This window comes from Dipodomys merriami, unplaced genomic scaffold (assembly GCF_024711535.1).
Source record: "Dipodomys merriami isolate MVZ:Mamm:240054 unplaced genomic scaffold, mDipMer1.0.p SCAF_15, whole genome shotgun sequence".
NCBI lineage: Eukaryota > Metazoa > Chordata > Mammalia > Rodentia > Heteromyidae > Dipodomys > Dipodomys merriami.
Genome location: NW_027202826.1, coordinates 12811642 through 12825907, shown reverse-complemented (window position 1 = coordinate 12825907; position 14266 = coordinate 12811642). Strand labels below are relative to the sequence as shown.

The following is a 14266-nucleotide window of genomic DNA, read 5'->3' as shown; positions in this document are numbered from 1 at the left end:
AGATCACGCTTGCTTTGAGATCATCACTTGGCAGTCAATGTGGAATGTAGTTATAAGCTCAGATTCTCAAAGGCATTTGCCTTTTTAGATAGATTTCTTCAAAGACTGTGGAGTCTTGAATTTCAATTACCAAATGTCTATTTTAGAGAGATCTGAATGCTAAATGTACTTTGCTTTCAAGAATCAAACTGTATCTGTAACTACATTGTGTAATTTATACTATACACAAATTTCATTCTATTCATGCCTTTCTACTGGAGCACAAGTATTTGAACTTATTTAAATCTTCAAAGTAGGTTGTAATAATACACTCTTTAAAAAAACAGATGATATATTTTATTATTATAAGCTTCTTAACAGACCATTTCTATAAATCCAGCAGATACTCTGTATGAAATTTCATTGTTTTACCATGAATAACAATTTCTTTTGACTCTAAGCAATAAAGTCCAATGCTTTTTTTCCCTAAAGCTGCCTCAGAACATTTCCTTTCCTCTCTGTAAGTTTTATATTGACTCACAAAGGAGTAGTCTGCTATGGGATGCTGTTGTCTATGTTTCTTCCTGGAGCAAGTGTTAATTAATCTCTTTGGGATTGTGTGTGGAGTGCAGTGGGAATTGAGAAAGGTTACCTGGGAGGTAACTTCGTGTTTGCAGGAGAGTAGTCACATGCTGAACATAAAAGGCTTTTGCAAAGGGTCACGGAATAGCCTCTTCCCCAGGACTTCCACAGTTGTTGCTTGAAGCCTGTTGGCTTTTGTCCATCTGACGTCACCTGATTAGGTGGGCAGTGATTGTCTTTCTGCCTCTACTGGATGCTTTCTTGACTCTTCAGAAAAGAGGCTGAGAGTAAATTATGTGCTTTCTCTAAAGTCATCAATGTATACGATGTATTGCAAGCAAAAAGACAAACGAAAGGAACAATATAATTTATAAAAAAACGACTTACAGCAACCTCCCCTAGGACACGGGGGCTGGGAATTGTTTGTTTTTAAATCTTTCTAATCTCACTGAGCTCCATGATGTTGAGAACAGCTTGGAGAACGTAGAAAATAGCTTCTTCATTTTCTGTGTATTTAACATTGTTTAGGGAACATTGCAAGCAAATTTACCCAATTTAGGTAATAAATTATACTATTTGAGAAAGATCTAAATCTTATTTTAAGCAGGCTTAAAATATTTGCTGGTGTTTAAAATAACTTTAAATTGTATAGCACATAGAAACTGAAAGATGGCTCGGTAAAACCTAGCAGTTGGTCTCTCTACATATTTTTGAAAAAGCTAAAAATGCATTGGGTGACATATGCCTGTAATCCTAGCTACTCAGAAGGCTGAGATCTGATGATCATGGTTCCAAACCAGCCTAAGCATAAAAGTCCTGGAGACTCCATTTCTAATTAACCAGCAATATGCCAGACTGGAAGTATGGCTTGAGTGGTAGAGCCTCAGCTAGGAGTGAGGAATCTGAGTGGAAGACAATGGTCCTGAGTTCAAGCCCCAGTACCGGTACAAAAGTTAAAAAATTAAAGTAAGAGTATTATTTTTCTGAGTTGTTTTTGCATTATTTTGAGAAAGGATCTCTCTACACAGCCTGGGAAGATCTTGAACTTTCTCGGTATCCCAAATGGGCCATAAACTCATAATCCTCCTATATCCGCCTCTCAAATCCCGGGATTACAAACCGGTATCACCATACCTGACTGAGAGCATGACTTCCTTACAAAAATAAACACACGTCAAGAGATTTCTCCAACTAAATGACTAAAATTAGAGCAGTAAGCTGGAAAGGCTGATTTGAGGGAAACTTTGAGGAATACAGATTGATCATAAGAATGAGCAGAAGGAATAGACCCTCAAGTGATTACCAGTTTACTGGACAGGGAGGTGGAGTTTCTTTATTCTACTGCATAGAAATCTACAAGTTAACACATGACTCTGGATTTTCTATTTCCTGCACGGGCATCATATCATATATGTAGACTTTTGTTTCTGGTTGTAGCTAGCATTATTGGCAGGCACTGAACAAATGCCTGCTGGAGGTACATAGTATGTACCTCACTTCCCGATAGAAGGAAACTCTTGGCCCACACCATTAATCTCTAACCATAGCAATTTACACTGAATCAGTAAATCCACAGGCAGCATTTGATAGGCCACAAAGGAAGAATAATCAGGAAGATAATCAAGGAAGAATTCACAAAAAAATGATAGCACTGTTCATTGACTGTTCAGTACTTATAAAGTGGTTACCAGTTCTAGTCTCTAAGATCCCTTTTCTTCTAGTGAGCATGTGAGCTAGTCTTGGGAGAAGGTAGATAAGGAAATTGGTGAGGGAACTAAAGCAATTTTCATCATTCAGTTTGCTTATTATTGCTTGTATTGTTTATAGTAAATCAGACTATATGTAGATATGCTTTACTTATCATTTCTGTGGCCAGGAGCCAACTTCTGCCCAGACCCAAGAAGGCCCCAAGAAATCTATCCCTAGGTGAATCTGCCCCAGTCTCCAGCCGATCAATTATCAGTTTGCTTCTTTGCTTCACTGTATTTCACACCTGGCAGCAGTGATGTTGTGTGAATACAATTTTAGCTTCTCGCTCACAGCCAGCACCTGATTCACATTCTTCTACTACCTCAAATGAAATTGGATCTGAGAAGCACTTTACAGGTCAGACAAGATGTGCAAATTTCATAATGACCTCCTTTTTAAAATGTGCAGAAATAAGGCTGTGAGAACATTGTAGAAGATTTTGTTCTTTCTTTTTCTGTACTGAAGAATATCTGTGCATCAGAAAATATGTCTAAGAGACAATCCTGTGCCTTAATGTCTTTTTTTGTCTCTCTTAAAGGATTTAAAAATATTTAAAGATGCAGAACAGCAACTGTCCCCAATGAGGCTATCTTAATTACTGTGGTGATCTATGCAGAGAAAAGGGACAATCGTAGAGTCCCATAGTAATTATCTAACCCAGGGCTGCAAGTAATTATAGTAGAAAGACATTCAAAACACAGAACATCCTGAAGTACTTGACCTTTTATATTGACTCTGGGCCTTTTATTGTTAAAAAAAAATAAAACAAAAACCAAAACAACCTTTTCTTTCCAGTTGGTTAATAATAATAATTATTATTAGTTTTGCTTGACAAAATCAACCTGGGACTGAAAACATGACTGAAATCTCGGAGGATTGAAATGTAAAAGAATCAGACCTTTCAAATGGTGAGAGAAAGAGGCCTGAATTAAAACAAAATTAGGAAATATTAACACTGGTCACTGGTGGCCTACACCTATAATTCTAGCTACTCAGGAGGCTGAGATCTAAAGATTGTGGTTCCAAATCAGAGGTAAAGTCAATGAAATTCTTACCTCCAATGAACCACCAAAAAGCCAGCAGTAGAGATGTGTCTCAAGTAGCAGAGTGCTAGCCTTGAGCAATAAAGTTCAGGGACAGTATCCAGACCCTGAGTTGAAGTCCCAGGACTGGCATAAAACAAACAAATGGATAGATAGATAGATAGATAGATAGATAGATAGATAGATAGATAGATAGATAGATCGAGAGTAGAAATATTCAGGTATAAATGACTATTAAAATGTGAAATAAAATTAAAAAATAAAAGAATAATCAAAACATAGGTGTGAACTATTGGCAAAAAATTAATAACAGACAGCAGTAATAAATATTAAAGTTATGCATTAGCTACATTTTCTTTTGGTGTAATTTCACAATTGATCATCCAAATTATTCCCAGTTTTCCAACATTGCAATTTTTTTTAAAGGCCATGGACTTCAGTGAGCCCCTAGAGTTTATCAATTCAGTTAGGCAGAAACTGCATGGAAGTATTTTGGGTTTCTTATCCCTGTGATCTTTTAAAAAAGTCTAAAACATCTTCCATAAGATGTCTCTCCAACTTGAATTATGACATTGCTTTTTAAAAATGGTAGCTGTTACCTCTTTGTGCCTCAAGATTGAGCAATAAACTGTCCTTGGAGACTGAGCTCTTAGTTTTAAATCGTCCTTCACGAGATTAGGAAAGAACACCTCTGCTTTGTATGAAGTGCTCGCAGCATGCAGGTTAGAAAACACTGTGTTTTCTAAACACCATCTATTTGTTTTTATGTGTTAGGTTATATGTAGGCAGAAACACAACTACTGCATTTTCAGCCCTGTTATTTCCCTCCTGTGCACAGCCTTCCTCTCAAATGTCTTATTCTCTACAATAGTGAGTATTCATCCTAACAGGAGTAGTCATCTTACCTGCCAGAAATAGCTTTGGCATTTAAAGAGAGGCCCGGAGAAAAGAACATTCCTTGCAGTGGAAGGTTGAAAAACTAGTGGTGAAATATCCACATATCAACTCCCTAGAGATTTAGGAACAACATACATGCACATTCACCTTTAAGCAGTCATATGGAAATGATTTCTGGTATGAATGTGATTAAACCTAACCCCTTGCCCATCCGTCTGAGTAATCAGTGAACTCATTGACTATGTATTATGCTAGAGAAAACAACGTGGAGAAAACAACGTGCTAAAACATCTTGGTTTACATCACCTGTATTATGTGTGGCTTGAACATCTCGATTGGAAAGGTAAACAGGTGCTGTTGGATATTCTGTCAAATTATAACAAGTTATTTATCATGAAGAAAATGGATTCAGAATTTTATGATCCCCCATTATATTTATTGTATGTCTCTGATGTAATAAGTTTGTTCCTTTTTTTGATAGAAATGCTTCCTTAGCTCATCAGAGTTGTTTCCACACTTCTCCGATGAGCCCTAGAGACTCCTTTGAAATGTCTAAGTCTCCCACCATCAGGGGAAGAAAATGATAGGAAAAAAGTCACTTGAGCTGGGTGCTGATGGCTCATGCCTGTAATCCTAACTACTCAGGAGGCTGAGATCAGAGGATCATGGTTTGAAGCTAGCCTGGGCAGGAAAGTCTGTGAGACTCTTATCTCCATTGAGCCACCAGCAAATGGAAATAGAGCAGTGGCTCAAAATGGTAGAGCACTAGTCTTGGGTGAAAGAGCTCAGAGCTCAGGCCCTGAGTTTAAGCTTCAGGACCAACTAAAAAAGAAAAAGAGGAAGAAAAGAAAATAAAAAGTCATTTCAAAATACTTACTCCGAGCCTTCTTTGAAAATGGCTTCTGAAAAAAAAATACGTCTTTTTTGGTACTTAATTATATGATGATGATGATGACGATAATGAGAATGATGATGGCTTTGAAGATGGAGATGGCTGTGTGATGATGCAGTGTTTCAATCACCTGGTCAAACTGAGCAGGAATTAGCCAACTGGAATGGCATTTGGCCGTAAAGAGCTCTGCCCTGGTTATCTGCCCTGCATAAATACACAAAACCCCAGCATAGTTCTACAGCCTGGCTGTTGCTTGGTTTGGTTTGGAACATTTATGGTTTTCATTTGCCTGAGAAAAGTTAACTTCGCTAGACAGTCTTCCCAAGTTAACCCTGCTTGATCTGCTAGGAAAATAAATAGCATGCAATGACTTATCTACTCTATTGGACCTTCTCATGAAATCACCTTTCCACTTCCTATATCTTCATTGTCACCAAGATGGGATGCAGAGGTACTCAACACCGAATGATTGCTTAAGGTGTGAAAAATAGGATAGGAAAACCTGAGTCAGGAGGGGAAAAAAATACCAGCACTGGAAAAGATAGAGCTAGCAAAGACTGAATAGTTCATTTTCTTAAAATTCTAAGCAAAATTAAACAAAAGTAGGAGGTAAGCAAAATGGTTTCTAAGGGGAGAAGGTATAAGTGGCCTAAAATATCTGTTCAGAAAAGGAAAATAACAAACTCATATAAAAGTGATTTTAATTGTAAAACAGCTGTTGCTGTATTCTTTTATTCTAAGCACATTATGGGGTAGAGCCCACCTCTTGTACCAGTTACACAAGAGGCCTAGATAGAAGGCTCTTGACTCCAATCAGCTCTGATCAAAATTTCAAGATTCTTCCTGGAAAATAACTACATAGGGGGACAAAAAGATCTGGGGTTGAGTCAAGCGGTTGACCAATTGTCTTAGCAAGCCTCAGGCCCCGATCTCAAACCTCAGTACTGCCAAAGAATAGTGCAACCAAAGTATATTCATCTTTAAGTATTAATACATTTCCCCTTGCCCTTGATAAAGAAGATTCAAGACCTGCACTTGCAGCAGTGGCTCTGTTGCTACTCTCCTGTGTGTCAGTAGAATGTTCTCAGTCTTCTGCTACTCACATCACCACCCTGTTTCCATGCAACTGAAAGAAGGAGCTGGGGTAGAAACTATGTTATAGTTTGAAGAAAGCAGAGAAAGACAGATATTATATGTCACTGAGGACTGGAGCAGAGCTTGCTGATGAAATAAGTTACAAAGTTTCCATCCTTAAATAACAAGATTTTTTTTATTTCAACCTATTCCAAGAAAACATTGTCTAAAAAGGTGGCTCATGGCTGTCATCCTGGCTACTCAGAAGGCTGAGATCTGAGGATCTTGGTTCAAAGCCAGCCCGGGCAGGAAAAGTCCATGAGACTCTTATCTCCAATAAACCACTCAGAAAACTGGAAGTGGCGCTATGGCTCAAGTAGTAGAATGCTCGCCTTGAGCTGAAGAGCTGAGGGACAGCGTCCAGGTCCAGAGTTCAAGCCCCACAACAGACAAAAAAAAAAAAAGTAAAAGTAGCCATAAATGGATAAAGCCCAGTGATTCATCTTTAATGAGGTCAGATACAATATGCATTTATTGGGATATTTAAAATGCTTAAAAAAACCGAACACATAGGGGATGCTCCATGAATCTCTGGGGTTCCTGTAAATCTGTGCTGCTCGTTCAATGCTACTTTCTATCTGTGTCATCTCATTTAATATTCACAACAGCATTCTGAGAAAATATTTTATTGTCACCATTTTCCACCTGAGATATTTACATGAACTCAGAATGGCACAGGTACCATTTATTAGTCTGTTACTGATACCATGCTCTTAAAAGTGAATTGTCTCCTGGGCTTCTGAAGAAGTTGTGTGTAGAACTGTTGATGGGAAGGAAGTATGTTAGAAACTACTTGGAGTGATTGTTGTAGCTAGTACCTTACTTCCACAGTGTCACAGTGAGAGAGGATCCCCCAAATCCATTTCCATCTCACATACAGGCATAAAGACCATAGAGAGAGCTACGGTATACTGTGCACCTCATGTACTACATCTGAGACCGAAATCAGAAGTTCCTAATTGATAGACAACAAAAGGAGATCTAAATAAAGCCAAGTTAAGGAAAGGAAATGTGTGGATGAGATGGAATACACAACTCTGTATTGATTTATTGGGCGTTTAATCCCAAAATAATGGCTGCTCTTCAAAATAATTAAAAGAACACAAATAATCATTTAGTGCCAAATAGAAGAGAAAAGACAAGAAATAAAAGGTAGTTAATGGGATGGGGAAATGATCATTGATTTCTCTCAGAGTCTCTGTGGATTATGGCATTTTCTCTGATACTTACATTAAAAAGTAAACATCCTGACTTCACAAGTATAGCCTCTACCCATGGACTTACTGGATGGTAGTGCCATACAGTGATAACTGAACGGAGAGGAGCATCGAGGTGGGGCCAGGGCTAGGGAAGAATAATTGTCCCCAGCATAAAGTTTAAAAAGATGAGGGCCTGTGGCTCAGACAAAACAAAAAACAAAAACCTTTGCCGGTTATGGTCAGGGGGAAGTAGGAAACTCAAGCGATGATATTTCAAACCATATCCAAGAACACTAGAACGCCTTTTAGTACAAAGTCCTAAACTACTCAGGAAATGGTATGCTCTAGGTCTCTAATGAACTGCTTTTCTTGGCAACTAACAGGTGATCAACTTAATGTTTGCAGATTTAATCACCATAGAGTTGGGGCTTGAACTCAGGGCTGGGGTGCTGTCTCTGAGTTTCTTTGTGCTCAAGGCTAGCACTCCACCACTTGAGCCAAAGAACCACTTCTAGTGTTTTCTGAGTGGTTTATTGGAGATAAGAGTCTCATGAATTTTTCTGCCCAGGCTGACTTTGAACCTCGATCCTCAGATCTCAGCCTCCTGAGTAGCCAGGATTACAGGCGTGAGCCACCGGTTCCCAGCTGGCCCTGGGGCCCTTAAGTCCTACCCATCTTTTCACCTAGAAGTGGTTAGTGTCACCTCAAATATTTTCTCTCAGACAGAATGTAAGACCCATTTCCTGTTACTTTTAAAAGCAAATACTTAAGAGTTGGCCTGTCATTATTTTTCCTGAAAGCTTTTTAGCATTCCCTAGGCTTCTCTAAAATACTTACTTTACAAAGTAATCTACCCTCTCAACATTTTCATTCCTCTGTTGCTAGCTTTGGAAATATCAATACGCTTGCAAAATGGAAATGACTCCCTAGTTCTCAGTCGCATACAAAGTCGACCTTCCTCTTTTTGCTTTGAGGTGCCATGTTTAAGAATGAAGAAAATGTAGTATCTATACACAATGGAGTTTTACTCATCCATTCGGGAGAATGATATTGCATCATTTGCAAAGTAATGGAAAGACCTGGGTAAAATTGTTCAGTGAAGGAGGTCAGGCCTGGAGAGACAAAGGTTACATGTCTTCTCTCATACGTGGAAGCTAGAAGTTAGTTTATAAAATACAAGTAGATACTTTAGGAGGAATGCAAGTATATACAAACATGTTAACAGAAATGGGTAGATTCAGGAAAGAACTCACATTGTAATTCCCTAGAAAGGCTAAATCAGAGGTCAACAAAACGAACAATAAAAGGAGGTTAGGCAGACTCATGAAGAGAAAAAAGAAGGGAAATGGTCAAAATTTCAACGCATACCCTATAAAATTAAGAAAAGGGAGGGAAGGTGGGGTTGGGGAGGGCAAGAATGAATGTTGAAAGGAACAACATTGACCAAGATGCAAGTATTCATAAACTGCTTTGTGAAATGGTGACTCCTTTGTACAGCTAGAGGTCATTTTTTAAAAAAAGAATCTAGCCCCCCCATGTAAACTTAAAATAATAAACCAACTCAAGTGTCTCTGAACACATTTATAATATTTCTTCACCATGAGACCCACTCACAACCAACGAAGTTTATTCTCAGATTTCCCAATGTGAATTAGTATTTGCAACAAGATCTGTATTCGTGTAACAGGGGAAAAGGAGCCAGCAGTTGATGCGGTGTCATGGTACCTTATTAGATGACTCAGTAATTACATGGTTTTGCCATTGATGTGTCAGGCACTGAGCTGCTAACAGAAGACAGTCGGGATTTCAGAAGGGATAATATTCCTTTCCTAAGAAGTGATTTTACACTGGTTTCAGATGAGCAAATCAACTATATTTTTTTTATAAATTCTGATCAAGTGTAAAGATTCATCTTTCTTGCTTACAGCTTTGGAGGTTTTCGTTATAGTTGATTTGGGGATTTGGGCTTGGGTTGTCAGTCTACAAGATGGTAGAGGTATGAAGCAAAGTAAGCCACTCACCTTGTGGAGACCACACACCAAGAAGGGGGACAGGAAGAAGCTGGACTCTCAACTATGACTTCAAGGTCATTCTTCCAAAGACCTAACTTCCTTCCTCAAAAGGCGACCTCTTCACGTGCCACCTCCCGGTATTACTACAAGTTGACAACCGATGGGCCTTTGGAAAATACTTCATAATCACACTTTATTACTAGTGTTCCCTCAACAATACAGTTCTTATTTACATACTTACCTGGATGGTATTTACATAGTATTAGGTATCATAAGTAGTCTAGAAATGATTTAAACTGTACAAGAATATGTGCATAGATTGTATGCAAATACAAACACTGCAGTTATCAGGAGACAATTGTATTTATTTCTTGTAAAACATTCTGACATTATGGACCTGCTAGCATGACTGATAGTTATTACTATGACTGTGATAGTTATTACTATTACAGTTATTACTAGTCCTAGGCTCCTATTTGCTCCTTCTTCTTATTTGGATTTTCCTTGTTTCTTCATTATCTATGTATTATCATTTTCATAGTTTGCCATCTGTCTTATCACTGATTTTAAACTTTTACTACTCTATTTGTATTTCCACTGTGATTTCCCAAACATTTGCTCACAATTAAGCCAATTGTTTAAACTCTAAAACGTCGATGTTTTTCTCAAGAAGATGTGAAATACGATGATTACTTAAATGGGAAAACATGAGAGTACAACTTTCGTACTTTGTTCTTAGTTCCAAGCAAATGACACTTGGCTGTAGACCTTTAGAGTTCAATTTTGAAAGGATTAGCAAAGTGTGTGCTCAGAACTATACATGATGCACTTTTTTTACATCAGTCAACATTCTGCGCTTGAGGGAAGCAATACTTAACATGAAAAAAAGATGGATTTCAGTTGCTCCTAGCACCTGATGGATCTGGATAAAGAATTAACAAGGAACATATTCATCCTCACCTGGAAGAGCACTGAAGAGCATACACTGACTGCCCCAGGTACATATGCACTCACACTAGATGTGTTCACCAACATGAATTGCACAAGAGTGGCAAAACCCAGGCCACATCTGCCATATCGACTAGTCAAGCCTACATCAAAAAAATCGTTTAGCCAATTGCACTAAAAGAAATGAAACCTTTACTAGTCACATTTAAAATGTATAGAAAGAAGAAATTTAGCATACTTTCCTCATATTTGACTGTCACCTGTAGTTATCTAAGTATCAATAAGGGTTTAATAATATCAGTTGTTTTCACAGGTATATTATATATATATATATAATGTGTGTGTGTGTGTATATATATATACTATATATGCATATATATACACGCTTATATGCATGTATGTATGTATGCTGTTGCTGATTCATTTTGTCACTAAGATTAACTGATGATTACAAGAAGCATAAGGAACTATACCAACATCACAAAGGATTAATATTCTGTAGAAGCTAGAATTTGAACTGAAGTCCTATGGCACTATCAGGTACATAACCACCACACAACAGAATCTCCTATTCTTACATCAAGATGTGGAAGCAGTATCTCTCTGTGCATTTAAAAGTGAGGTAGTTTGGGGATCATTTATTATAAGTGACTTGGCACTTTTTGTCATAGAAAAAAGTTGAGCTTGAAGTTCTTTTGTTGTCAGCCATTTCCACATCCCTGAACTCACCTGTCAGTCACTTCCTGATTAAAACAGAGGGAGATATTATTTACGTCTGACATGGTTTTGTAACATAAGCTGAGGGACCATTTGATCTCTGCAAGTAAGCCCATTTAAGCTGTTGTTGCATCTCTGTTCTTAGAATATCAATGAACTTCATCTGTTTATAATTGATTTTCTGGAATAAATGCAAAGCCACAAAAGGTATCTGATGAGAGTATAAATAAAGCCCTGGATATTTTGGGCTGAATTTTTATGTAGCCTCTTTTTTTTTAGGAAATGACCTAGAAAAATGATCTGCCCATGTATCTTATTTTCTTCTACTACATTCAGACTCAGTCCTCCCTAGTATAAATTTTAGAAAGGGATTTCTTTCCTTTTTTATCATTGAAAATACATTGTAAAATTTTCTATGTAGATACATGTTTAAAATTCAGAAAAGAATAAAAGTAGCAAAAGTAACACCCCAATGAAATGCTTTGAATATATGGTTGGATTTTCTTCCCATCCATTTACTTTTCATCAACATACGTTTTTATCTACTCTGCCACTGAAGTCATATTCTCAGTCCTCTTTGCTGATCAAATAGTTCCAGCCTGGACACGATCCTCCTATTTGCTCCTCCCATGTAGCTGAGATGAGAGTTCCATTGCCATGCCCAGTATTTTTCATTGTTTGAAACAGTCTTGTAAACTTGTGCCTGGACTGAGTTCAACCTACTAGCCTGTAAGATCAAGTAACTTGGATTACAGGTGTGAACCACCATGTCTTGCTAAGTTAACCGTTACTATTTTATAGTTCACTGTCACGTGAATTGAAGCTTTGGACTATGATTTTGGGCTGTCTTCCATATATGTATCATATATAAGATTTTCTTGAAGTGATTTCAAAAGTGAAAAATAAGACTTCATATTATTCATGCTTTCTCTTTTAAATACTAGAGTGGAGAGGGATCCCCGCAAGAAGGAATTCTGGAAGATATGCCTGTGGATCCTGACAACGAGGCTTATGAAATGCCTTCTGAGGTAAATGTTTATATACACAAACTACAAAATAAGCTTTAGAGCCGGGCACCAGTAGCTCACACCTGTAATCCTAGCTACTCAGGAGGCTGAGATCTGAGGATCATGGTTCAAAGCCAGCCCGGGCAGGAAACTCCAGGAGACTCTTATCTCCAATAAACCACTAGAAAACCGGAAGTGGCGCTGTGGCTCAAGTGGTAGAGCACTCGCCTTGAGCTGAAGAACGCGGGGACAGTGCCCAAGCCCAGAGTTCAAGCCCCATGACTGACCAAAAAAATAATAATAATAAGCTTTAGGATTCAAGTTGGATCTTCCTAAGAGGTAGTTCCAGAACTTAGTCACCCTCAGATTTCTCTTCTATTAGAAATTGTATTAGTCAATCAGGAGAAATTTTGCTGTGGAGGCTGTGTAGAAGACTATGGGCATATTGGGAGTACATTCTAGAAGAGTACTCTAGAACATTCTAGAATGGGATAGATAATGGGAATATCAAAGCAAAGGCATACATGTCTATGCACATGGCTATGTCTGGGGAGCACTGAATAATGGTGGGTTGAAGTTAGGAAACAGAGAATAAAGAGACACTAAGGTTCCAGAAATGAATGAGGTTACGCATTGTACAGCACAATTACAACCTTGCTGTTTCCGTTTGCACTTTCTTCAAAACATAAATTGAGGGGCTGTTTTTAAAAGTCGGTTTTTCTATAGCAGAATCCTGATATTATTAGAGATATACTTTAGGCAGACTTACTTGAACTGGTTAGTTACAACCATCAGTATTTTTGTTGTGGATGTCGTTCAAACTTTGTATGGCAGCCTGGCTTTCAAGTAGAATAAGATAAAAGTAATTATGACAGGGTACCAAAAACTCATGTCTCTAATCCTAGCCACTCAGTTGGCTGAAATCCAGAGGTTGAGGTTTGAAGCCAGCCAGGTCAGCAGTCTGTCAGACACTTACTTCCAACTAGCCACCAAAAATCTGGAAGTGGAACTATGACTTAAGGGTAGAGCACCATCCATAAGTGAAAAAGCTTAGGGACAGCACCCAAGCCTTGAGGTCAAGCCACAGTACCAGCACAAGAAGAGGGAAAAGAAGAAAGAAAAAAATAATCATAGAAGACTTACATGAAAGTGAAATTTTCAAATGGATGAAAGGAGAAAAATACTGTATCTTTTCTTTACATACCTTAATTCCCCTCTAAGACTTAGCACATCTTAGCCATGAAAGAGACTTCATAAGACTTTGAGTTCACTCTCACAGTTCATTGGTTGAGGAAACTAAGATAGAGGCCAGCTCACATGTCCCATGATGAACAAATGACCCATCTAGAAATAGAACCCAGATAGGCAAACCATAACTTCTGTAATTCCATTTTTATATGAAAAGTGTGCCCAAAATGATAACAAATAGGACCATTCATGGCAAAATAATTCAAAAAACTGTGATGAGTACGAATTTTACTCTTATATGGCGAGTCCTGTCCTGTATCATTTGCTGTACACGCTGATGGCCAGTCCCTTCCATTAACAATGTATGCTCTTGGTGATTTCCCCAATGTTAGGAAGGCTATCAAGACTATGAACCTGAAGCATAAAACACATCGCCATCCCCAGTTTCTTGAGATACGCTGACAGATGTTCCATCCTGTGCAAGTGCTCAGCTCCAACATGCCCAATCGTGACATTCTCTCAAAGTTTGTACAGTGTATTTGGAGTCTTCCATCCGCAATGATCGAAGTATCTGTCCCTGCCCTCACTCTGCATTTCGGTGCTCCCTTCACTGACATGAATATATAGTAGCAGGGTCCTTGTGTGCCGTGGATATTGTGGCTTCAAATCTTATCATGTTAAAACCAATAAAAAAAAAAACACCTAAGTGACTACCACTTATTTCTAAATCCTCACTGATTTTTTTTGTTGATGTTGTTGCTGTTGTCAAAAAGTTGGGAGTGATTTGCTATCATATATTCTAAGATTTTTAGGTGTCTTTGATGATTGTGTCTAAGAATAATGATGTATTGTGAAATCTGTTGATATCCATAATATTTTAAAAAGAAACTATGTGAGCATGAAACTATGCACCTATAAA

At 38.0% G+C, this 14266-nt stretch overlaps 1 protein-coding gene across 2 annotated transcripts in view; it reads left to right on the top strand.

Annotated features, from left to right (window-relative positions):
• Positions 1-14055, top strand: part of Snca (synuclein alpha) — a 56799-nt gene extending 42744 nt beyond the window's left edge. For both annotated transcript variants that reach the window (XM_070022279.1, XM_070022280.1), the window contains 2 exons: positions 12097-12180; positions 13740-14055. In XM_070022279.1, the coding sequence (XP_069878380.1) occupies positions 12097-12180; positions 13740-13772 (117 nt within the window). In that variant the 3' untranslated portion in view covers positions 13773-14055. The remainder of the gene's footprint in view (positions 1-12096; positions 12181-13739) is intronic.
• The last annotated feature ends 211 nt before the right edge of the window (positions 14056-14266 follow it).